The following is a 25,403-nucleotide window of genomic DNA, read 5'->3' on the forward strand; positions in this document are numbered from 1 at the left end:
AACGTTAAGGTTCAGTGAATAAGTATTAAATGATTATCTGTCACATTTTCTATGAATTACTTTTAAGATGCGTCCTTTTTCTCATAGATACGTTCAATGACTTTAATGATCCCGATAAGGACAAATGCCCTAATCCGTGTCACTTAAAAAAGAACTGCGAGAATTGTACGGAAGGTAAATGTATGTGGTGCAGCAACCAGCAGAAGTGTGTGGAAACTAATGCCTATGTGGCCACGTTTATTTACGGCCAGTGCATGGAGTGGACCACAGAGAAAGCTAAGTGTCCAGGTAACCATGGCAACTCAAGAAAGTTCAACCTATGTGCTTCAATGTATAAATGAGAGTAAATTACTGATGAAAAAATTTTTTCTCTTATTTCGTTAGATTTTTCCCGAGTGGTAGAAAAGCAAAATAATTTCAATATTTAATACATTTTGTCTGTGAATTATAAAAAAGATCCTTTTGTTTCTAGCCACTCGCTGCTCTGACCTTCACTCCTGTAAGGAATGTCAATCCAATCCAATGTGTGGGTGGTGCAATGATCCCAGTAACACAGGGATTGGTCGATGTATGGAGGGCGGAGCCTCAGGACCTGTCAATCATACTGATCACCAGCTCACTGACCTCAGCAGATGTCCAGCTAATCAATGGTTTTTCATTGACTGTCCAGGTTAGGAAAGGAACATATTTTGTTCATTTCAAAATTTGCCATGTGATCCATAGTGTGGAGTTCCTGCCTATATGTATACTTGCATTATTTATTGGAAAGAGATTTGAATCTTGTAAATTAATTTTCTATAAAAGTGCATGTACCCCTGCTTTAAATTACATAAATGTCATAATTTTCCAAGGGAATAAAATTACAAAGTACTTGTAGGTATAATTTTTGAAAATCAAAAATTTACATAAAATAACGGACTTATGGACTTCCTGTTAATATCAGGATATTAGAAATAATAGGAATCAGTGATGAACTATGTCTCTAGATTTTCCTGCTTCTTATGTTCTGGTCTACAGTGTCAGTCCGGTTAGGATCAGGTTTCAAATCCTCCTAGCAGCATACTGACCCCGAAGAGCGATATTGGGAAGCTTGTTATTGTTACACAGTCAATGAATTTTTAGCATTTTTGCCAATCTAATGTATTTGCAAAAATATTCAATGGAAATAGTGAAAAAGAAATGCATAGGAATTTGACCCAGTTTTGTGGAATTTATGTCTTATAGGAGGCTGTCAAAGGAATAATTTGCCATTGAGAAGTTTTAGAATCGATTTTCAACACCTGCTTTAATTTCAGATTGTCAGTGTAATGGACACAGTACTTGTCTGAATGTTTCCGGAACGTGTGATGGCTGTCAAAACATGACGGAGGGTAAGACAAATGTTATGTCAGTCGGCAATCTCTGCCGTAGATTTATCCCCACCCCCACTACCAAAAGATGGGGGCAGGTTGACCACATATCCTTGCGTGTGTCTCTCCCACATTGTGTTTGGGTCATAGCTTTATTTGGAGAAGTTAAACAAAAAATCTGTAAAAAAAAAATTGAAGTTGTTATTTTTGTTGTGAAGATACTTTGACATAGATTGATGAGAAATTTTTGGGTCAGGATGAATTCATTATTGGATGCAGGGAGAGTCAATCTATTTATGATTGTGTTAGAAAGTGTGTGTGGGGAAATGAGAAAATATTTTCTATTTTATTGTTTCAGTAAAATACTTCCTTATTGATATTTAAAAGTTCTGAATAAAAGATTTTAAAAAATATTTAGATGTACATACTATTTTTGAATTGTTGTTTTTAATGCTTTTTTATATAAAGTGAGTATTTAGAATTCTTCTGTTTTCATTTTTAGATAAAAGATGTCATGTGTCGGACAATTTCTGTGTGTTTCTTTGGAAACAGTTTACAATGCTTACAGATTTTGCAGCCTATTTAATGCTTTCCATCAAAATGATCTTATGTTAGTTTTGGTCGAGTTTGTGAATGTTTTCATTGTACATGTACATGTATTTGTTTCAGGCAAGTATTGTGAGAGATGTGTAGAGGGTTACTATGGCGATGCCAGTAATGGAGGGAACTGTACGGGTGAGTAGTCGGTAATATTTTACACTGTCATGTTTTCTTCTCTACTTCATTTATCTACAAATAAATAGGTCCACTCGACAGTCTATGCATTTCACTGACAATAGGTGTTCAGTATATGTACGAAAATAATTCTAGCAAATATAATTGTGTACATATGAATATTGAATGTACTTATTTACTGGGAATTGTGTATAGAATACTTGTTTAAGATAGTTAGAATATAAGTACTAGTTACATATTATCTTTCATAATTAAATCATTTCATGCTGATTTTAGAAATTCTTTCAAGGTGTAGTGAGCTAATGTTAATTTTCATTGCTGTTGTGCTGTAGTTTGGAAGCTTATGAATGACCAGTCATGTTTGGTAGGAGAGCGTTTACTCAATGCTTTAATTTGTAGCTTGTCAGTGTAACGGACAGGCAGATTCCTGTGACCGGGTGACAGGGGCGTGTTACTGCAGGACGAGGGGGGTCATTGGAGATCGATGTGACAAGTAAGTGTTGTACACACTAACCACAATGCATCAGGGTTTCCTGTGACTCATTTACTCATTAAACAACTCAAAATGAAAAAATGCAATGCTATAAAGAACAAACAAACCGTTATATACCCTGGATGGGAAGAACAGGTGCTTGTTGTATATGGTTTGTCTGTCTACATTAGAGGAACAGGTGCTTGTTGTGTTTGTCTATCTACATTAGAAGAACAGGTGCATGTTGTGTTTGTCTGTCTACATTAGAAGAACAGGTGCTTGTTGTGTTTGGTTTGTCTATCTACATTAGAAGAACAGGTGCTTGTTGTGTTTGTCTATCTACATTAGAAGAACAGGTGCTTGTTGTGTTTGTCTATCTACATTAGAAGAACAGGTGCTTGTTGTGTTTGGTTTGTCTATCTACATTAGAAGAACAGGTGCTTGTTGTGTTTGTCTATCTACATTAGAAGAACAGGTGCTTGTTGTGTTTGTCTGTCTACATTAGAAGAACAGGTGCTTGTTGTGTTTGGTTTGTCTATCTACATTAGAAGAACAGGTGCTTGTAGTGTTTGTATATCTACATTAGAAGAACAGGTGCTTGTTATACCCCCCGAACGAAGTTCTGGGGGGTATATAGGAATCACTCTGTCTGTCTGTCCGTCCGTCCGTCCGTCTGTGCAGATTCGTGTCCGGGCCATAACTTCTTTGTTCTTTGACTTAGGCATACCATATTTGGCACACAGGTAGATCACCATGAGATGATGTGTTGAGTACCTTCATGACCTCTATATGACCTTGACCCTTGACCTCAAGGTCAAAATTAAAGGTTTTTTACAATGGATTCGTGTCCGGGCCATAACTTCTTTGTTCTTTGACATAGGCATACCATATTTGACACATGAGTGTATCACCATGAGACGATGTGTCATGTACCTTCATGACCTCCATATGACCTTGACCTCAAGGTCAAAATTAAAGGTTTTTACAATGGATTCATGTCCGGGCCATAACTTCTTTGTTCTTTGACTTAGGCATACCATATTTGACACATGAGTGTATCACCATGAGACAATGTGTCAAGTACCTTCATGACCTCTATATGACCTTGACCCTTGACCTCAAGGTCAAAATTAAAGGTTTTTTTACAATGGATTCGTGTCCGGGCCATAACTTCTTTGTTCTTTGACATAGGCATACCATATTTGACACATGAGTGTATCACCATGAGACAATGTGTCGAGTACCTTCATGACCTGTATATGACCTTGAACTTTGACCTCAAGGTCAAAATTGATTATAGGGTTTTGACATAGTCATACCATAAGACATGGGTGTATCACCATGAGACTATGTGTCATGTACATTCATGACCTCTTTATGACCTTGACCTTTGATCTCAAGGTCAAAATTATAGGTTTATGCCATGGATTTGTGTTCGGACTATATCTTCCATTTTCTTCTACAAATGCATACCATATTTTTACACTCAGGAAAGAGGTAATTTATACCTATTAACAACACCCTTTGGGAGATTGTGGTAAGCGGGGGGTATTCTTAGTGAGCATTCCTCACAGTACATCTTGTTGTGTTTGTCTATCAACATTAGAAGAACAGGTGCTTGTTGTGTTTGTCTGTCTATATTAGAAGAACAGGTGCTTGTTGTGTTTGGTTTGTCTATCTACATTAAAAGAACAGGTGCTTGTTGTGTTTGCCTATCTACATTAGAAGAACAGGTACTTGTTGTGTTTTTCTGTCTACATTAGAAGAACAGGTGCTTGTTGTGTATGGTTTGTCTGTCTATATTAGAAGAACAGGTGCTTGTTGTGTTTGTCTGTCTACATTAGAAGAACAGTGTCTACATTAGAAGAACAGGTGCTTGTTGTGTTTGTCTGTCTACATTAGAAGAACAGGTGCTTGTTGTGTTTGTCTGTCTACATTAGAAGAACAGGTGCTTGTTGTGTTTGTCTGTCTACATTAGAAGAACAGGTGCTTGTTGTGTTTGTCTGTCTACATTAGAAGAACAGGTGCTTATTGTGTTTGGTATGTTAACTTTGCCTCAGCTTTATAACTGTTACAGATTTTGTATTTAACATGCATACTTTACAGTGGAAGTTTTTACAAGAGATACCAAGGTCAAAGACATTTTGACCTTGAAATCAGTTGATATCTGTAATTAACAAACATAATTTGCTTTTCCCTTTGTTGCGTATATTATACAACATTTGACAGGCATGATGAACCTTTGTTGTGTATATTGTACAATGCTATATTTTACAGGTGTGATGAACCTTTGTTGTGTATATTATACAATGCTATATTTTACAGGTGTGATGAACCCCATAAATATTTTGGGAATCCTAAAACTGGAACATGTTACTGTAAGTAAAAAATGTTGTTCCCAGACTTTCAAAACATTTTGAAAATTATTGTTACCAATTTTACTGTGCTACTGATGAATCAAATTTCGAATTGATTTTCAACATGCTACTTTCACAGATAATCTGGTAACAGACTACCAGTTCACCTTTAACCTTTCAAAATCGGAGGATAAGTCCTACACACAGATCAACTTTATGAACATCCCATCCTCAGTAAGTCTGCTTCTGATCATAAACAACTTCATCAACATCCCATTCTCAGTAGAAACAGACTTCTGATGTTGAAATTGATATGAAAGTAAATGTTCGTGTTGGACAAATCAATGTAGGCCATATAAACATTTATTATATGCAGCTTGATTTATTCTTTTAGTTTGTTCTATCATATTTATAGTAACAGTTTCTCAAGAGAAGAACATTAAATTTTTATATTATAATGGTGACAAAGAAGCAATTTTGTAAATTTTAGAAAAATATTACGTATTATTTTATTGACCTTGTAGAGTGAACGGGACGTTGACTTTAAAGTGAATTGTTCGGGTATAGCCTTTCTGAACATAACAATGAAGAAAAGTAAGTGCTTAAACTATACGGTCACTGTATTTTCTCAGTGTTGTGTTTTGCATTACTTCTATAAACTTACAATGGATTAATTGTCTATTCTTAGAATCTCATGGTGACCACGAAACAACGATCGTCAAACAACATTCGTGCAATTACTTCCGGGCCAAGTTCGACCATGGGGAATATTCCTTTGGAGCCAAGGAAAACACGACATTCCTTGTTTATGTGTATGGGTTTAAAACCCCATTCTGGCTACAGGTTTGTTTGCCCTTTATAATCTTGAAGTTCATATATATATATATATATATATATGTATATATATATATATATATATATATATATATATATATATATATATATATATAATTGTAGATAAACTTTTAATAAGTTAAAAAAAATTGAAAGATTGATACTAAACATGTGAAAACCATTATGTTTACCGCCGGACTCTATTTCACAGATCTCCTTCTCCCAGTTTCCTAAAATCGACTTGGTCCACTTCTTTGTGACATTCTTCAGGTAAGATTCACTTAATCTTCAGGTAAAATTAACTTAATCTTGAGATAAGATTAACTTAACCCTTTCTCTACCGGCACATTTTAAAGGTTTTCCAAGGCTAAATGACAGTATTTTTAAAATTTACTCAAATATATTATGTACGCTGATTTGGGGTAGGCATGTGACATATAATTGTGTTAGGAATTTGACAGAGAACAATTTTTTTTATGAAGTTTGTCATGGTATCCCATGATGTCAAAGATGTCTCTGGGGTCAAAGGTCATATAAGTGCACATTTTTTTCAATCTTTTTTTTTGTGAAGTGTATATATTATGACCCCTCTCACTAGATTAGAGTCAAAAATAGGAAATTCTAAATGTATGAACTGATGTGTCTTTTGAAATACTTCAAAAACATCACAATCAAATTAATCAATTTTATTGACAAACATTTAACATTTTTGGTTGTTAAGTAACAACACACATCGTTCAATTTTGACCATAATTTGCCTTTCTGCATCCATTCGACACAATTTAAACTTAACTAAATTGTATAAAGGATAGTAAATGTCACATTGTTTTAATAGTATAATCTGTAACTAGATCTTAATCATTTTAAAATGTTTTTAACAACAGATATGATAAAGATAATGAATAGAATTAAGGTGAAAGGTCATAAAGTGCAAACTTCGTACTTTATTTACGTATCCATCATTTTCTAATGATATGATGTTTTGCCATTAAGTTCCACTAAATAGAATAAATATTGCAACATGAAAACAAAATTTTTTACTGTTACTCTGAAAATAACTTCATATTTTGTATTCAAATATATTTGGTTGCTAAGCAACAACACCATAATAAATGTTATCAAAAAGTAATATCTGTTTTTCCTCCCCAAGTTTAATGTATACGAATGTTCAAGTCCTTACTTTCAATCACTTGATTTAAATGTACTTGCATCATATTCGACAAAAATGTTCTTATATTCAACCTCTTAAAGGCCATAAGTGCCGAGCATAGGCCTAAATTTTGCAGCCCTTCACCGGGAGTGGTGACATCTCCATATGATTGAAATATTCTCAAGAGGGACTTTAAACAATATAAAATCAATCAATCAACCTCTTAAAACCTATTTCTAGACATAATTCTTGATGCTGGGTTGTTCTGATAGGGGCATGTGTTAACCAATATCTGTCTATCGACCGAAACTTCACAGCAGACATGTATAAGATAATGCCAAAAAATCTAAAACAAAAAGTATTTCTTAAGGAGGCTCTTTACACCCTGAAATTAGAATCTCATGGTGACCACGAAACAACGATCGTCAAACAACACTCGTGCAATTACTTCTGGACCAAGTTCGACCATGGGGAATATTCCTTTGGAGCCAAGGAAAACACGACATTCCTTGTTTATGTGTATGGGTTTAAAACCCCATTCTGGCTACAGGTTTGCCCTTTATAATCTTCAAAACAGTACAAATTGATTTAATCATGAAAGATATGATGATAGCGAGCCAGCACAAAGTGCTGGCGCGTACTGCGAGCTCTAATGACTAGAGCGCGGGAAATAATCCGAGCTAAATCTAAACCTCTAACAAGTAAAACTTTACATTAGACATACGTAATATGGCATCAAATACAAATTGTGTATAATCGACTGCAAACCACAAATCTGATTAAAATACTAAATTCTCAATAGGAATTTATTATTCTAACAAGACAAAAGGTTAAATTGTTAGAATATGTGAGGGAGCACAGGTACTGAATTAGTGCTGTTTAAAAAATTACAAAAAATCGATGGAACTTGGTTGGATTGAAGAATTTTTTTTAAAATCTTTATTTTTTTTTTGCGACTAAAAATAATAAGTACTTGAATCCATTTCCTTTAAACGTGTCCGGTAATGCGAACCACGATGAGTAGAAAAAAGGAAAGTAGAGGCAGTCGACTGCTAAGAACATAGTTACAATTCAGAACATTTCGCGTGTCACAGTGAAGGCAGCAGAAATGAAATGTATATATAGCATAAAAATATTTCAATCACATTAATGTATACATCTTTTAATGATTTTTAATATAAAACCCTGGGAGAAAACTTAACATGAAGCCACGCTCTCTCAAACGGTAGCACCGTCAACATATTATGTAATAGGTATGTATGCCAAAAAGGCAGAAAATATGCAAATTTGGATAAAAACATAATTTGCACACAAATTATTTCAACACATATGAACAAAAGGCTCAGGCAGATTTGAACTCGAGATCTGTGGTTCACCAGCCCAATGCTTTAACCACTGAGCTACGATGATAGACAAACAAATCGATCGATACAAATAATTTCACAAAACATTTAAATTGCCGTCTTGTGACGTAGTATCATAAAGAGTATAAGCTTTAGTATTGTCTGCAGAGCTTTTGAATACTCAATTGGCTCTGTAAATGGTTTCTATAATTAAGACTTTCTAAAAGTTATGCATTTAATTATTATGAAATTTTATCAGAGGTAATTATAGTACACATTTGATAAATGTTTTAGATGCACAGCAAGATTACTTTTGGTAAAGATAATCTTATTATAATGCATTTTATTATTCGTTTTAAACTGGAAATCGTCATAATATCGGTACTTTAGAACTAGTAATGCCTGTATAATTCCTCTTCAGTGGGATGCTGCAAACTTTCTTTGGAAGCGCATGACAATCCTTCCCTCCTACATAAAACCATCTGAGCATAACAGTGGCAACACAGATGGAGAAAACCAAATCTTCTCTCAAAAACGGCTTCATAAAATCTACAGTTCTCTGAACCATCGGGTTCCAAGTCAATATCGGCAATCATACCCTATTTATAATTAGATTTTTGGTGTTGGGGTCAGGATTAAGCTGTAAACTTGTACACACATATCAGTACTCCATTACATCATATATTTCCATATCTACTGTTGTGTCCCACAGTAAGCTTGTCTTCGCCGCTTGCATTTAATTTTCTATAATCGCAATTGCTTCGACTGTAACCGCAATTGTTACTCAGAACTTGATCTGAGAGAACTCTTCAATTATAATTACTTTTAAGAGTATATATACTGAATATTACTAAAATGATTAAAATTTAGTGATCATTAAAAATATTCAAAATTAAAATAATTGAAATGTTGATTACTTTTATTACTATTTTTTTTAATCAGTTATAAGCATCGCACATAATTTTGTAATAAAAAAAAAATCTAGATAAAACACAGGTGTTTCATATCTACACTGTATATTTATCTGTACGCTTTATATACCGGAAGGTTATGGATAACAGCGCTTGGTGATATAGTTCGATATTTGACATTTAAACTTTAATTAGACTGATCTTAAGGAGGTATGCTACACCAGAGAAATTTGATATGTATGAAAAGTGGAGAAGGATATGTACAACAATATTTTGAAATTGAAAACTTTCAAATTTACTTTATTTAGTCAAAAAAAAATGCAGTTTTAGTTGAAAGCAACCTGAGAAAAATTAAAAATCCGTGCTGGACTCGAACACTCAATCTACAGTTCAACAGTTGACGTGCTAACCTAATGAGCTACTCAGCTAGGCAAGAATTTTTTAAATGAATAGACAAATATTGCTGATATTTATATTTTCATCCATGTTTTAAAAGGGAGTCAGCCATTATGACGATGTAGAGTACCTCCTTAAGATAAAAGTTTAAAAGAAATTACTGCTATTACCGTATACATATATGTTAACAATAAAAATTGACAAGTTGTATGAGTTAAATAATAAAACATTACTCAGTCTGAAAAGTTTATTTTTGATGCCTTATCTCAATGCCGAGGTTGAAGGCAGGGGAATTCAACTGCAAGGGGTAAAACGCAAATATAAGTAATAAACAATGATTATTCAGTGAACATGGAGTTAAGAATAGCAATTGCTCTGCTGGCATATTTTCCATGATGCGCATTAGCCAATCTGTCAAGTATTGATAACCAGCATATAATGATATTTATCACCATAGTAACTGCTAATCATAATGCCATGTTCATTGAATCCAGCGCACAGAAACTATTTGTAATTTTGCGCTTTATTAATGAATAAAATAATAATAATAAATATAGAGATGTCCTATATTTGAACTGACATTTGTTAAGGGATTACCTGCATGTGTTAGAAATGTATGGAATATTTTATTGTACATTGCGAGTGTAGCAGAGTGTGTAATAAAAATAAGATATGCATCATGTAGGTGTCAGCATTATGCCTAGCATATACATGGGAAAAATACTGTAACTCTGAGGGAAAGTGAATGGTCCCAGATTTAAAGTAGAATTTAATTGGTTCTTTATTGTATAGTGTCTAAATCCCCTTGCATGGTACTCTGATGGAGTGTGGCTTTAGTCGGAATTAGAAAAAATCTAGACAAGAAGGGGGCACATGCTCATCAGCTCATAGCACTCCAGCACCAGCATGTATGGATCACATATAAATATAATTTATGGTCTAAAGCTACGTACCTAAATGTATACAAAACACATGCATTTAGATTAAAGAGAAAACCAAACTTTGATTGATGTTAAACACCCCCCCCCCCACCCACATTTGGCCCAAGCACACATTTAATTTCTATTTTTGTTACAATTTGAAGAAAACTCAATTTATAATAATAAATTCTGTTATTATGATAATACAGTAATGTAATATGTGATTCCCTAACAGTTTGTGTTTTCTTTCAAAAAAAGTTTTTTTTTTATTAAAATAGATAAATCTTGGAAATTAGCCTCCACACCAGCAGCCATGAATGCCCAGTCTGATTAAAACCATCTCACCCCCTTCTCCTTGTACACTAAATCCACCCCTTTCTCCTTAAACTCGTGCATCAGGTAAGGAGAGAAAAGGGGGTGGGTTAAGGGGGGGGGGGGGGTAAGCAGACTAATGAATGCCGGGCCAGGACAGATTAATTGATGCCAGATATGTTCAACTCTTACTGTTAATTTACAGCAAGTAGGAACGACTCAGCTTCTCAAGTTCATTCGCGGCCCCGGATAGTTGATTTCAAAACAAATCTGTCAATGATGACGCATCAAGGAAAGAACAATCACTGCGATTGGACCGATATTTAAAGGGGCGGGAATAAGAATAATTTTAGATGGGCACACATGTCTTTACAATAGCGTGTCATTACATTTTCTTTTAGCACGATGGAAGGGGAAAACCAATACCAACATAAAACAATGACGTTGATTATAAAATTACATGCCGAGGGTTTATTTTATGGTAAAATCAGTAAGAAATTACGCGTCACAAAGGCCACATGTTATAAAATTGTCGATCATGGGAACTCTTGCACCGAAAGTGTTGCCAACGAAGCTCACACCGGATGTACTTCTGTTTATCGAGTATGAAATTAAAAAGAAGTCAAGTGTATATAATAGAGAAATCAGACAAAATTTATTAAGAAGAAATATTTGTACCCCTGACAATGTACCATCGGTGTCTTTAATTTGTAGAGCTGCGAGGAATTTTTTAGGAAATGACTTTCAAGAAACTGCAAACAAAATCCGAAAGAAGCGTATTTCTTCTGAACACAAACGAAGTGTTGAAAACTTCTTTGCTACTGATTTTATTGCAATTTAGGCCGAGTCAGTTATATATATATATCTATATTTTTGACAAAGCGAGTGTCGTTCGTACAACGCAATCATGGAAATGCAGTTAGGGGTGGACCAGCGATATAGGTTCAAAGATACGCCAGTAACGCAACATTAACAATCAACCTCTTCTGTGGTTTATTATGACGTTATAGAAGGCGCATCTAATGCTAACGAAATGCGGAATTTCTGTAATAATGTGTTACCGGAGAGGGATGGTTTGGGGAATTTAGTTTTTGCTAGAATTCACAAAACTTTCAGTTTTTCATTCAATTAACAGTATCTAACGATGGTTACTTACGAAAGTAGAATATCTATTGATCTTATTACTTAATCTGACAAATTTTGATGCACCAGATACACATTTCAACAAATAATGTCTCTTCAGTGATGCTCAACCGAAATGTTTGAAACTAATCGATTAACAAGTTAAACAAATGAAAGTGTACATTGAAACTATTAAATGTTTATTAAAATGTATTATTATGTGCATGGTTTGAAAGTCAGTTGTCTTTTTTTTTTACCACTAAAGTGTAATTGATGTCGGATGACAGAAACTTTTTTTTTTACCCCCTCTTCCCCCTAACTATTTGAATTTAGAAATTTTTCTGACATCAATTTTTTTTATCTCTCCCTTATACAATGCTTTGTAAGATTTCGAAAATATCTTCTGAGAGATTTATTTAAAAATAACGATATGGAAACTGCGAATGTGAAAGAGACAATAAAACAAAAGCATTGTTCTTAAACGAACAAAATCGCCTATAGAAACATGTACTGAAATTTCTGATCACTTAACTGACAAGTATCTACAGGAATTTAAGGGAGCAACCTTTCAATTTTTATTGGGATATAGAGGCAACTGTGGATCCTGCCTTTTCCCGCAGCATTTTCGATCCAGTCTTTTTTTTTTCAATATTCAACACTATTTGAATTCTAGGATATTGCCATTCTGCCTTTTCTTTACATATTGGAGCCCGCCTTTTTCACCCTGTATCCCGCCTTTTTATTTCAAATTCCTTTCATGCCCCCTCCCATACCTCAGTATTGATACTGTGATGGATTATAAGTATGGCACGTTTATTCCTGTTTAAAAGATAAAATTTATAAGGTATTACATAAAAGTTATATCTTCTAAAGTTTACGAGATATCTTGTATCTTTTATAAGACATCTTATATTTTTTTTATAGGATATCCCATTACTTTTATACATGTAGATATCTAGTATATATGATAAACTTTACAAGACATTTTATTAACGTAATCTCAAATCCCCGTTGTCAAATCAAAACCGATATTGAATCTCATGTACGGTGTAACTTACATTGAAATCAAATAGTGAAACTTACACATGTTAAACACGAGATAATATAATGCCAAATACTTGGGAACGCCTACCTATAATTTAACCGACCAATCAAAAGCGCTCTTTAAAATCACTCCGGGACTTTCCAATGAACTATCTGGAGCACGTCATGTACTTGCCGATATGTTTCGTTCACACTTACTGTAAATCCACAGTAACAAACAATTGGGTGTTATACACTTGGTTTTGATATCATAAAATATAAATATTTTCTTTCATGAAACAACAAATCATGGCATCAAATCGTGAATTTTTCACAACATGACAAACCGCAAACTTTATTTTTTCTAGTCTGCATATGTGGCTACAATAACTTACAGACTGAATAATCAGGTCGTTTTCAAGATGTAAATACAAGCGTTCGCTGCATTGTTTTCATTGAAACGGAAACACATGCCCCCTGCACACCTTCAGAAAACTCTGCGGTCGCGATCCCAGTCACAGAAAAAGCATACATAGGCCTATGTGGACTTATCTGTTTTGTTTTCTTTGTTTGGCAAAAAAGATTACTATGAATTTGAAGTATGTTGGGTTTTTTTTTTTCTTCTTTTTTTTTCAATTTACTCTACCGATGTAACATTCTCAATATATGTGTTTTATGAAGTTACACATAGTTTGTGACTATTATATATCGATAATAGTTTTATATATTTTTTGAAAATTAAGGCTGATTATTTCATACATATGTGTATATTATTTTAGTTTATCAAAATGCAAACCGCACAGCATGTCCCAATTTTATTTTATCGTAATATAAAAACTACCGAGAATTACGTTATGTATAACACGAATAAGAACCCAGCAAAAAGAAAATTTATTCTACTAGTACTTTTACAGGCTGTATTTACTTTTCCCTATTTCCATATATGAATATAGGTAAAACGCCGATCTGTTTAAACATTGAGAAATAAAAGCATAAGAAAACTTACATGTGCAAACAATTGCTATTTTCTTATAAGTTTGTCAGGCATTAAAAATAATTTTTATATGTACTGAAAGCAGGGAATATATGCTTTTCAAAAATATAAAAAAATGTTGCATTCATGGGGAAAATTTTAATTAAAATCATATCGAGAGGGAAACTGGCCTTGCATCATAACATTGCTTTATATTTAGACAAAGATATTTCACTTTAAATGCTTTTACTTAATTGTTTTTCACATAGTTGAAAAATAGAGAAAATTTTCAAAAATATGACATATAGATCATATATCTTATGGCCGTAGTTTCAGAGATTTAGAGATATTCCTTTTGTGCAGTCCTGTTTTAACGTGCCATCGGTCATATTGACCGGTATGGTAGAGAGAGAGGATTAATCTTCAGGTAAAATTAACTTAGTCTTCAGGTAAAATTACTTCAGATAAATTTGTTTCAATCTATAGATCCATGTATGTATCAGTAATTATATTTTGAAATTACAAAATGATACTGAAGTGACATAATACTGTCAGAGATTCTTGTGTGAGTTGGTGTTCCCTGTCAGAGATTCTTGTGTGAGTTGGTGTTCCCTGTCAGAGATTCTTGTGTGAGTTGGTGTTCCCTGTCAGAGATTCTCGTGTGGGTTAGTGTTCCCTGTCAGAGATTCTTGTGTGAGTTGGTGTTCCCTGTCAGAGATTCTTGTGTGAGTTGGTGTTCCCTGTCAGAGATTCTCATGTGAATTGTTTGATTGGAACTCCTCGAATGTCTCGCACACTCGACATAGATCTCAGATGTAATATAATGGCATCCATTAGGGAATTTGATGCATTGTTAACTATGATGTCACAGCCTACTGCACTATGTTACATACGTCATGGATTACAATGCATCAAATTCTCTCATGGATGTCATCGTATTACATCCGAGATCTAAGTCGAGTGTGCGAGACATTCAAGGAGTGCCGATTGGTGAGTTGTTGCTCCTTGTCAGAGATTCTCATATGAGTTAGTGTTCCCCGTTAAAGATTCTGGTGTGGGTTGGTGCTCTCTGTCGGTGATTATTGTGCGAGTTTGTGTTCCATGTTAGACTTTCTCGTGTGGGTTGGTGTTCCTTGTCAGAGATTCTTATGTGAGTTGGTCTGTCAGTGATTATCATGCGAGTTTGTGTTCCCTAGCTGTCAGAGATTCTTGTGTGAGTTTGTGTTCCCTGTCAGAGATTCACGTGTGAGTTAGTGTTCCTTGTCAGAGATTTTCATGTGAGTTGGAGTTCCTTGTCAGAGATTCTCCTGTGGGTTGGTGTTCCCTGTCAGAGATTCTTGTGTGGGTTAGTGTTCCCTGTCAGAGATTCTCATGTGAGTTGGTGTTCCCTGTCAGTGATTTTCGTGTGAGTTGGTGCTCTCTGTCAGAGATTTTTGTGTGGAATAGTGTTCCTTGTCAGAGATTCTCGTGTGGGTTGGTGTTCCTTGTCAGAGATTCTCGTGTGGGTTAGTGTTCCTTGTCAGAGATTCTCGTGTGGGTTGGTGTTCCTTGTCAGTGATTCTCATGCGAATTGTTGCTCCATGTGAGTGAGTTTTCTCGTTTTCCATTTTCAGTTGCTTCCTGTCTCTGCTGATAATAGCCGCGGTACTGTACAAAATCAAACACAAGTACGACATCTACCGCAGAAGGCAGGTGAGTGGTGCAGGGCAAGTGAAAAGTGTTACACTTTAAAGTAACTTCATACCATCTTTATTTTAAGATGTTTCAAAACAACAGTGTAGATGATTGTGTCCATGTGGCCATAAAACAAAATCAGTTTCAGATGGCTTGATAGAAGAACGTTTGCTTTAACCTGAGAGGTCATTTAAAAAGTGTGCAGTCATTTGATATCCCGCTTAACGCATGTGTGGAGTCAATTAATATCCCACTTTAACACATGCATTTTGTGTCATAATTCAGTTGGATTTTCTGTTGAAAATTGAAAGAAAGTAAGTAATTTTGATGAGTTTTGTTTAGGGAAAGGATGAGTGGAAACATTGAATAACACTAAACTCACAAACTGTCATGTTCAAACTGTGTAAATATATCAGATCTGTGCTTGATGCCTGCACTCTGTATTTTAGGATTGAAAAACTGCATGCAAAGACCCATTTTCTGTCAGTTTGATCAAATTACGGTGTAAAGGATGTACTAGTAATAGCATAGTTTAATGATAAATGAGTAGGAAGATGCCCTGTTTTCAACTCTTTGTTTTGTCTGATCACCCGTAGTCCGGCGTCTGTAAACTTAACATTTTTGACTTCTTCTCAAAAACCACTGGGCCAATTTCAACCAAAGTTGACACAAAGCATCCTTAGGTAAAGGGGATTCTAAACTGTTAAAATGAAGGGCCAGACCACCTTCCAAGGGGAGATAATCAAGAAAAGGTAAAAATAGAGTAGGGTCATTAAAAATTTTCTTCTCAAGAACCACTGGGCCAGAAAAGATGAAATTTATAGATAAGCTTTATTAGGTAGTGCAGATTTTAAATTGTTAAAATCATAGCCCCCTGGGGAAGGGGGTGGCCACAATAGGGGATCAAAGTTTTACATAGAAATATATAGGAAAAATATTTAAAAATCTTCTTCTCAAGAACCACTGAGCTAAAAAGCTGAGATTTATATGAAAGCATCTTGATATATTGCAGATTCAAGTTTGTTGAAATCATGGCCCCTGGGGGTTGGATGGGGCCACGATAGGGGATCAAAGTTTTGCATACAAATATATAGGGAAAATCTTTAAAAATCTTCTTCTCAAGAACCACTGAGCCAGAAAAGCTGAGATTTACATGAAAGCTTTCAGACATAGTGCAGATTCAAGTTTGTTCAAATCATGGCCCCTGGGGGTAGGATGGGGCAACAAGGGGGATCAAAGTTTTACATGCAAATATATAGGAAAAATCTTTAAAAATCTTCTCAAGAACCATTGGGCCAAAGAAGTTGACATTTACATGAAAGCTTTCTGACATAGTGTAGATTCAAGTTTGCAAAAATCATGGTCTCCGGGGGTAGGTTGGGGCCATAATAGGGACTACGGTTTTACATGCAAATATATATGGAAAGTCTTTTGATATGGGCCAAGGTGACTCAGGTGAGTGATGTGGCCCATGGGCCTCTTGTTTTCTATTGTAAAATGCATTTTGTGACATTCCTGATATTATCTTTGTTTTGCTGATATACAATAGAAACTGTACCTGCTTCTTATGAACAGCATTTTAAGAAATGTTGAAGTCAGAACTTGGAATACTTTGTCTTATCTTACACAAAATAAGTGTCATAATATTAAGAGACACCCTGTATATCATCTCCTGCACAGAACAAGTGCCATGATATTGTGAGACACCCTGTATATACATCTAAGTGTCATGATATTATGAGACACCCTGTATATACATCACCAGCACAAAATAAGTGTTGTGATATTTTTGGACACCCTGTATATACATGTACATCTCCTGCACAATAGCCCATAATTAATGTGTACCCATGATTAATGATGGGGTCAACAAATCAGTCTTTAACAACTTGGGTAGCTTGTATATTGTGACACACATTTGTTAATAGGTCTAATTTTTATGTGGCTAGGCTATTTAGGCCTAATTAATTCTAAGTTTGGAAAAAAGAATACATCAAGGTCAACATTTTTGTTGCATATTATACACACGATGTGCATTTTTTTCTCAAAAAGGCGGGTGTGTATTAAATACGAATGCGTATTATATTCAGCCACATACAGTATTTACATTTTACAATATTCACACTTTACATTATTCACACTTTATATTCACTTTTTACATTATTTACAGTTTACATTATTCACATTTAACATTGTTCACACTTTACATTATTTACACTTTATTATCCATAGTACAATTTACATTATTCACAGTTTAAATTATTCACACTTTATATTATTCACACTTTACACTACTTACAGTGTACATTACTTACAGTTTACATTATTCATACTTTACATTATTTAATTCACGCTTTACATTGATTCAGTTACATTTTACGTACTTTTCAGGTGAAGTTTTTTGTGTGTGTGTAGATTTTAGTGACTAACTAATGTGTGACTTTAAACATTTGACAGCGTATGATGGTGGAAATGGAGGAGATGGCTAGTCGACCATTTTCCTCCATCACGGTGGAGATTGACAGGAAATATGAGCAGATAGGAGCCGAGAAGAAAGAAATGGACCTCAGAAAGCGAAAAAAGGTATTTCGCGAGTGAAAGGAGTATGTTGTTTTAAGAAAGCGTGATCTATCATTGTCAAATATACAAGCATGGTTTTGTAACACTATATGAATATATACCAGGGCATTTTTCTTGATGTTGTGTGCTTTGTCATCACTACCTGAAGTTTTATATATGTATATAAGAATGAGACACACTACCAGAAGTTTTATATATGTATGTATAGATAAGATAAGATAAGATAAATTTATTCCAATTTTGGGCCCAGAGGGCATAACAGTAAGACATTTTATAAAGAAGGAAATTCAAAAAGAAAGAAAGTTTACAACATTAACTACAGGTTACATAGACTGCAAACTGATATTTATATATATATATATATATATATATATAATTCCAATGTTATTTATTACAATTGTTTTGACTGGACAAAAATAAAGCTGAACAAGAGTTTATACATCAATAAATCCGAAAACGCGATGTATTCATACACACCTGAAAACAAATAACATAGTGCAGGGAAACTATTCAAATTTTTGCAATTGTTAATAAAGTGAACGAATTGGAATTATAAGAATTAAACATTCTTTTTGAAGAATTTATCGATGTGTAAACTCTGGACATTTTACTCACAAACTTAACATAAAAGTGCTTCGCACTTTTATTCAGTTTGTGAGTAAAATGTCCGGAGTTTACACATCGATAAATTCTTCAAAAAGAATGTTTAATCCTATTATATATATATATATATATATAGATGATCAGATGGATTTCAATCCTATAATATCATTTATTTCTTTACAGGCTGTTTCGTAAAGGGGATAGCTCCCCCTCACTCATCAGGAGAAAAATGACACCTATTAAATGAAAAACACCTACATGACTGAGTACATGTTACACAGAAACATGAATACTCGACGAAAAATATCCCGCATGCCGGAAGAACTACGTACCTGAAAAATGTGTCTGTGTAACATGTACTCAGTCATGTAGGTATTTTTCATTAGGTGTCATTTTTCTCCTGATGAGTGAGGGGGAGCTATCCCCTTATGAAACAGCCTGTAGAGAAATAAATGATATTATGTGATTGAAATCCATATGATCATCAATTTATGTAGCTCCGTGAGGCCACGCCGAGCACTCTAGAAGATTATATCGGAGATTTATCCCACTATAGATATATATATATATACTACCAGAATATATATATATATATATATAATTATAAATAAAAAATCACCTTTATCATGCTTATAGCAAAGATTTCCATTCCATGTAATTTAAAAACATATTATAAACTCATTGTATATAACAAGGTAATGTTTATAAGGAATCAAAATTATTCATCATCAGCACTTCACTATAAGTGTGTTTTACTGTAATTATTCATCCCCAGTACTTCACTATAAGCGTGTTTTACTGTAATTGTTTGTCCCCAGCACTTCACTATAACTGTGTTTTACTGTAATTGTTTGTCCCCAGCACTTCACTATAAGTGTGTTTTACTGTAATTGTTTGTCCCCAGCACTTCACTATAAGTGTGTTTTACTGTAATTGTTTGTCTCCAGCACTTCACTATAAGCATGTTTTACTGTAATTGTTTGTCCCCATCACTTCACTATAAGCGTGTTTTACTGTAATTGTTTGTCCCCAGCACTTCACTATAAGTGTGTTTTACTGTAATTATTCATCCCCAGCACTTCACTATAAGTGTGTTTTACTGTAATTATTCATCCCCAGCACTTCACTATAAGCATGTTTTACTGTAATTGTTCATCTCCAGCACTTCACTATAAGTGTGTTTTACTGTAATTGTTTGTCCCCAGCACTTCACTATAAGCGTGTTTTACTGTAATTGTTCATCACCAGCACTTCACTATAAGCATATTATACTGTAGTACCTATACTGATATGTATGCTGGGCGTCAGTTTGAATATAAACCAGTATACATGCACATCATATGTTGGAACATCAGAACGTCTCATTAATACTTACTGATGATTGTATAACAATGTGTTTATCCGGTTTGATCTGGACCAGCCATTCAATACTTACTGATGATTGTATAACAATGTGTTTATCCGGTTTGATCTAGACCAGCACTAAGCCCAGCCAGATAGCCTACGAGCCGCTGAATCACCAAAAGGCAGCTGTCATATCATTAATAGTCCAGCTACCCACAGGGGAAGATGAGTGGACCCCTAACGGGGCCTCGGGGGTCGCAATCGCCAGTGCTCTAGTGACAGTCGGTATGTGGTCGTGTGTTGGATTACAGATTTATGATTCTTTGAAAATTAAGATTAGAATTTCCTATTGTTAAACCTAAGACTTGCTTCCTCAACGAACACGAATATTCTTAGTTTGCCATGTATGTTTTAATTATTCGGAGAATTAATGTAGTATATTGCTATGTTTTAATTATTCAGAGAATTAATGTAGTATATTGCTATGTTTTAATTATTCTGAGAATTATTATAGTTTATTGCTTTTTCAGGTCATCACCGAAAGCAGAGCTTGGAGCATGGGGGGAAGGGGGACAAAAACAAGCATAAAAAAGTTTTGTTTCCTGGTACCCAGGATGTGTGTGTCTAGTACACGACGCCCCCTGGTGTGAACAGGGAGTAGTCATTGTTGTTGATTTAAAGGGACTAGTTATTGTTACACATTCCTCAGATGCTGTTTACTAAAAGAGATGGTGCTATTGTGAACATTTATAAACACTAGCTGCATCTGTTTCAACAATGCAAAGTTACTTACAAATATCATACAAGTGTTGATCTTAAAATCAAAGCATTCCAGTGTAGTAGAATATGGATAGCGAAGAAGAAGCCACACTTTCACTATTAATCTGCCCAGAATGAAGTCATCTGCAGATGTCGTCAAACGAGATCAAAAAGTAGAATTGTGTGTGTGATGAATTAAACAGTGTTAAATTAAAGATAAGGTCTGTTTTTTCAAAACTTTGGTATCAGCATGTTACGATAAAAATTGCAATCTACAGCTTCTGCCCACATTAAGATATTTTATGTATACAGCCACTGCCCACATTAAGATATTTTATGTATACAGCCACCGCCCACATTAAGATATTTTATGTAAAGCAATATCTACAGTCTGACTGTGAATACTACATGTTCTTCTTTTTTTTTTAAAGTTAAAATGCTTTGGAAATGCATGTTTTCTGTTAATTTAAAAAAAAGCAGAAGACTCCACCAGATTTGGCAATATCACATATATCCAACTTTTTTTTTTTTTTTTTTATAATTTATTTATTTTTTTGGTTTCATACAATACATCAAACACTTACACAAACATACCTTTCATACATGCATACATCTCCCTGTGGTTTAGGTTACTTGCTGTACAATAGTGAAAGTAATAATAATAACAATAATACATGTACTAAAAATAATGACAAGTACATGTAGTATTAATTAATCAATTGCAAAAATATTTTCCCACTTCATCCATATTTTATCAAAGTTATGTATTTTAAATGCTTGAATTGCAGCATATTTCTCTACATGATATTTAAACTTTAAGTGACATAGTAATCTAACAAGATTTGGTTCTTTATTCTGCATTAAACAGATAAATATGTATTGTTTAGCATATAAAATTATAAAGTTTATGGCTTTATTATTTAAAGACAGTGGAATTTCACCAAATATTATATTTGACACATATGATATCCAACTTTAGTTATGATATTGTACACAATACCACAGATATCCAACTTTAGTTATGATATTGTACACAATACCACAGATATCCAACTTTAGTTATGATATTGTATACAATACCACAGATATCCAACTTTAGTTATGATATTGTATACAATACCACAGATATCCAACTTTAGTTATGATATTGTACACAATACCACAGATATCCAACTTTAGTTATGATATTGTATACAATACCACAGATATCCAACTTTAGTTATGATATTGTATACAATACCACAGATATCCAACTTTAGTTATGATATTGTACACAATACCACAGATATCCAACTTTAGTTATGATATTGTATACAATACCACAGATATCCAACTTTAGTTATGATATTGTATACAATACCACAGATATCCAACTTTAGTTATGATATTGTACACAATACCACAGATATCCAACTTTAGTTATGATATTGTATACAATACCACAGATATCCAACTTTAGTTATGATATTGTACACAATACCACAGATATCCAACTTTAGTTATGATATTGTACACAATACCACAAATATCCAACTTTAGTTATGATATTGTACACAATACCACAGATATCCAACTTCAGTTTTTGTGATATCATAGGTGATACGACAGGTATCAAACTTCAGTAATTTTTGGCAGTTACCTACCTTTAAAGTATTGTATTGTAGATTATCACCAAGTTTTCATTTTTGATGAGCTTACTGAACATACAGTTTAAAACAGGGCAAAGTGAAAGTGTGGCTTGTTCTTTATAGTCATTTTCATGTATGTCGTAGTGCATCGGAATGAACAAAGTTGTCACGCTTTGTAAACATGGATCAAAGATGTTTTCCAAGTCAAAATGATTTTGTCTCATCGTCATCTTTATTTTCATTGTCTTTATTCTATGTATTAGATCTGAAGCACCAGTGCTGTGGTGTACTGTGGGGTACCGATTTGTACCGTATAACCGTTAGTCTTCTAAACGAAGCAGCATTCGTTATGTTGAAAAGTATTCACCATTTTGAAGTTTAGATTTTCATTGTCAAATGTATTAGTGCGATGATCCCATTTTCTGTGATATTTTCCCCAATGTAAACTTTCATATAAATTTGTAAATATTTTTATTGCAGGAGCCTATTTCCGCGTTCACTTTTGTTTTGTGATATTGATGATTTGTGCGTGTAGTGTGTTTATAACATGTAATTTGGAGCTGATTTCAGACACGCATGTATGAAGAGGCCCTGGGAACAGTTTTTGTTAATTATTCAAATATCGTCACGCTTTGGTCATTTTCCACATTCAAATTAAGTCGAGTAGTAGTAATTGTACGGGTTTAATTTTACACTCATTGTATGCATTTTACATCTATATCTCCTAAATGATTGTCTCCTCACAGCGGGGTGGGGGGTGGGGCGTGTGGAACTGATTTTGCGTGCGAGTCGACATCAGATTCTGTGTTGTGTTTATCGCTATGCTTAGTTGTAACAGAATTCTTCACTTTGCAATGCTGTTGTTATTTTTCTCTTGTTGCTGTATATATATATATATGTAATTTCAATATCTTCGCGATTCATGTATGTTTCAATTTCCTTCATTAAATACTGGATGTCTTAAGCATATCTACTGTTCATCAACGGCCAAATGTACGAAAGTCATGCATTAACCTATGTAGAATCAAACATCATTGTATATATTTTGATAATTTATTGAATCAAGATAAAAATGTATGTCTGTCTAGTATAGAAGGTGAGTGATTAGTAATGAAAGTGATATAGAAATGTTGTGATCACTTACAGGTGCAATGTAACGTGTTGCTTTCGTAGTCAGTTTATTGATATGTACACTTACACTGAAAAATGCTTATGAAATCCAGACATACGTTGTGTGTCTAGAAATGTGGCCCCCGTAAATGAAGTTGTGGTTATGTAGGGGGTATTGGTCAGAATATTCTGTTGTACAGCACTCTCTCTAGAAGTGTCGGGGTATTTTGGGGTTTTTTGTAGTGTTTATTTCTTTGTGCACATGTGCAGTATTTTTCTGATAATGTTTGAATCTTCTATGTATTCTTATGTTGTATGAATGGTTGCTGTTTTCTGTTTGAATCTTCTATGTATTCTTATGTTGTATGAATGGTTGCTGTTTTCTAATTGTTATGTTGAGTATGATGTATGATTATATCAAATTTGATTGAACAAATGCACAATTTTGTTGTTTAGAAGTTGCATAAAAGTTGAATAAAAGTTTTTTCATGCTTTTCTGATCCAGGTGGGAGATGTTCAGTATGGTGGGTATTTAGGTGGGAGGTGGGGGGGGTAAGGATATTTTTTAAAATAATAAATATATCTCTAACCATTGTCAAATTTTATATGCTTGAGTTCAAAGGTCATTGGGGTATATTCCTTGAGTCTGTTGTCAGTTTGCAAAATTAATCTTTTTTATCTACTCTGCCAGATAGAGACATATTTCATAAACTGAAAGGTCAATACAATATTATATTCAAGGTCAGAGTGAAGGTCTTGTATCAAGGTCAAAACTTAGATTCATTGTCACAATAGGATAGTGGCATGTCTGTATGGGAACATTAGAAATGGTAGGAACTAGGTGTAACATAACACACACACACACACACCCAACACCACCACTGACATTTGTTCATGATGACATTTATTCTTGATAGTGATGTACTGTAGATTCTTAAAGATACAGGAGGAATTTATTATTGCGTAATTTCATGAGAAGCATCACTTACAAAATAAAATTACTTTATTTTTATATTCCTAAAATAGGTGTAAAAACCCCTGTTCCACAGAGTCCTAGAGAATTCATGTTCTTGCAATTTTACATCCAGGAGTCGCCTCGCGATATCAAGTACTTGTGTAAAATTAAGAATCTACAGTATTTTTCTTTCCCTGCATCATTTTTCCTGCTGTATTTTTCATTATAACTGTATTTAATTATTGCAGAGAAAAACGGGACTGCAATGAAGTGAGTTATGCTTTTGCTTGGGTTGTTCCATGAACTTTAAAAACTGGTTTAATGAGAAATTACAGGCTGATTGACTGTATGAGAGTTACCTATATAATTGAGTGTGTGTGAGTATGTGTTTATGTATGTATGAATATTGTAATTTATCACTGGAGTATGTCAAGTCAAAATAAAAGTCAAAAACAGATGAAGGAGTCTTCGTTTTCAAAATCATCTTGTAAGATGTATGTATTTTGATTGAACAATTTTTTGCATACAAGCAAGAAGGGATTAAAGTGATTTCTTTATTTATACAAGAATGCCTAATATTAACCCTGTTTAGAGATCAAAGGGAAGTTTTTCTATTGAGTTGAATATTTACATTGTATTTCTCCCTTTTGAATTTCAATGTTTACGTACAACCTACTGAGCTAATCCAGTTTTTGATAACACTATATTGGGGTATTGTTCTGGAGGTACTAAAGAGGAAGTGTCTGTTTCATTATTTAGTCCCTTTCCCTTAATTAAAGCACTTTCTCAAAAGATTCCTTTTGTTAGAAGGCAATGCTTATCACTCTTCAGGTGAGCTAATTTACAGAAAAGG

General features: G+C 34.0%; 1 protein-coding gene across 2 annotated transcripts in view; it reads left to right on the forward strand.

Annotated features, from left to right (window-relative positions):
• The window catches only part of LOC125657524 (attractin-like protein 1), a 60,316-nt gene extending 35,309 nt beyond the window's left edge, over positions 1-25,007 (forward strand). For both annotated transcript variants that reach the window (XM_056149920.1, XM_056149921.1), the window contains exons 15-28: positions 88-288; positions 473-670; positions 1,296-1,370; positions 2,019-2,084; positions 2,484-2,577; positions 4,882-4,934; positions 5,053-5,147; positions 5,438-5,507; positions 5,602-5,756; positions 5,959-6,017; positions 15,511-15,589; positions 18,029-18,154; positions 20,230-20,383; positions 20,629-25,007. In XM_056149920.1, coding sequence (XP_056005895.1) covers positions 88-288; positions 473-670; positions 1,296-1,370; positions 2,019-2,084; positions 2,484-2,577; positions 4,882-4,934; positions 5,053-5,147; positions 5,438-5,507; positions 5,602-5,756; positions 5,959-6,017; positions 15,511-15,589; positions 18,029-18,154; positions 20,230-20,383; positions 20,629-20,726 — 1,523 coding nt within the window. In that variant the 3' untranslated portion in view covers positions 20,727-25,007. The remainder of the gene's footprint in view (positions 1-87; positions 289-472; positions 671-1,295; positions 1,371-2,018; positions 2,085-2,483; positions 2,578-4,881; positions 4,935-5,052; positions 5,148-5,437; positions 5,508-5,601; positions 5,757-5,958; positions 6,018-15,510; positions 15,590-18,028; positions 18,155-20,229; positions 20,384-20,628) is intronic.
• The last annotated feature ends 396 nt before the right edge of the window (positions 25,008-25,403 follow it).

The sequence above is a fragment of the Ostrea edulis genome, chromosome 9 (genome assembly GCF_947568905.1).
Source record: "Ostrea edulis chromosome 9, xbOstEdul1.1, whole genome shotgun sequence".
Classification (NCBI taxonomy): Eukaryota; Metazoa; Mollusca; class Bivalvia; order Ostreida; family Ostreidae; genus Ostrea; species Ostrea edulis.